Genomic DNA, 871 nt, shown 5'->3' on the forward strand with positions numbered 1-871 from the left:
CAGGTGCTCAGGTGACAGCCTGTTTCCTCCTTTCCATGCTTTTGCTGACATCCTGCCTGGGCCCCAGCTGCTCCCCCACAGTGTGTGACCCTCTGCTGGCTTGTGTTTCCTGTTAGGTGTGGGATACCTGTACCACATACAAGTGCCAAAAGACCTTGGAGGGTCACGATGGAATTGTACTGGCTCTCTGCATCCAGGGGTGAGTGGAGAGGGGCAGGAGAGAGCGTGGGGAGCCCAGGGGCCCAACATCATACAACTGTAAAATCCCAGACTGGTTTGGGTGGGAAAGGACCTTCCAAGGTCACCCAGTCCAACCCCCTGCAGGGACAGGGACATCTGCAGCTAGAGCAGGGTGCTCAGAGACACCTCCAACCTCCCCTGGGATGGTTCCAGGGATGGGGCAGCGACCACCTCTCTGGGCAGCCTGGGCCAGGGGCTCAGCACCCTCAGAGTCCAAACTTCCTTCCCTGGTCCATGCTCCAAGGGCCAGTCCAGCCTGGCCTCCCCACGAGGCCTGGGCTCCTCTCCTGGGGCTGGTGTGTTCAGTGTTGGCCTGGTGGGGCTGTGGGGCTGTGGCCCCTCACCCAGCAGTGCCTGGGGAGGAGCTGGGACCCTGAATGTGGCTCTCCCCACTGACCTCCTTTTGTTTTCTGGGGACATTACAGGAACAAGCTGTACAGTGGCTCTGCTGACTGCACCATTATTGTGAGTACCCAGGACCCCCTTGCAGGTGGGAAGGGAGCTCTGCAGCCAGCCCCAGGCTGCTGTAGAGCAGGGACCTGCATCCTTTCTTCTAGAAGGCTCTGCTGGTGGTGGTGGAAGACCCATAACCTGTGTGTGCTTTATCCACTGCCTTAGAAACATGAAATTG

At 59.0% G+C, this 871-nt stretch overlaps 1 protein-coding gene across 1 annotated transcript in view; it reads left to right on the top strand.

The window, feature by feature from the left end:
• The window catches only part of TRAF7 (TNF receptor-associated factor 7, E3 ubiquitin protein ligase), a gene marked incomplete at its 3' end in the record, with an annotated part of 17,229 nt that extends 16,524 nt beyond the window's left edge, over positions 1 to 705 (top strand). The window contains exons 14-15 of the mRNA XM_008937936.1: positions 117 to 199; positions 666 to 705. Coding sequence (XP_008936184.1) covers positions 117 to 199; positions 666 to 705 — 123 coding nt within the window. The remainder of the gene's footprint in view (positions 1 to 116; positions 200 to 665) is intronic.
• Positions 706 to 871: the final 166 nt, after the last annotated feature.

The sequence above is a fragment of the Merops nubicus genome, unplaced genomic scaffold, assembly GCF_000691845.1.
Source record: "Merops nubicus isolate BGI_N331 unplaced genomic scaffold, ASM69184v1 scaffold20243, whole genome shotgun sequence".
NCBI classification, from domain to species: domain Eukaryota; kingdom Metazoa; phylum Chordata; class Aves; order Coraciiformes; family Meropidae; genus Merops; species Merops nubicus.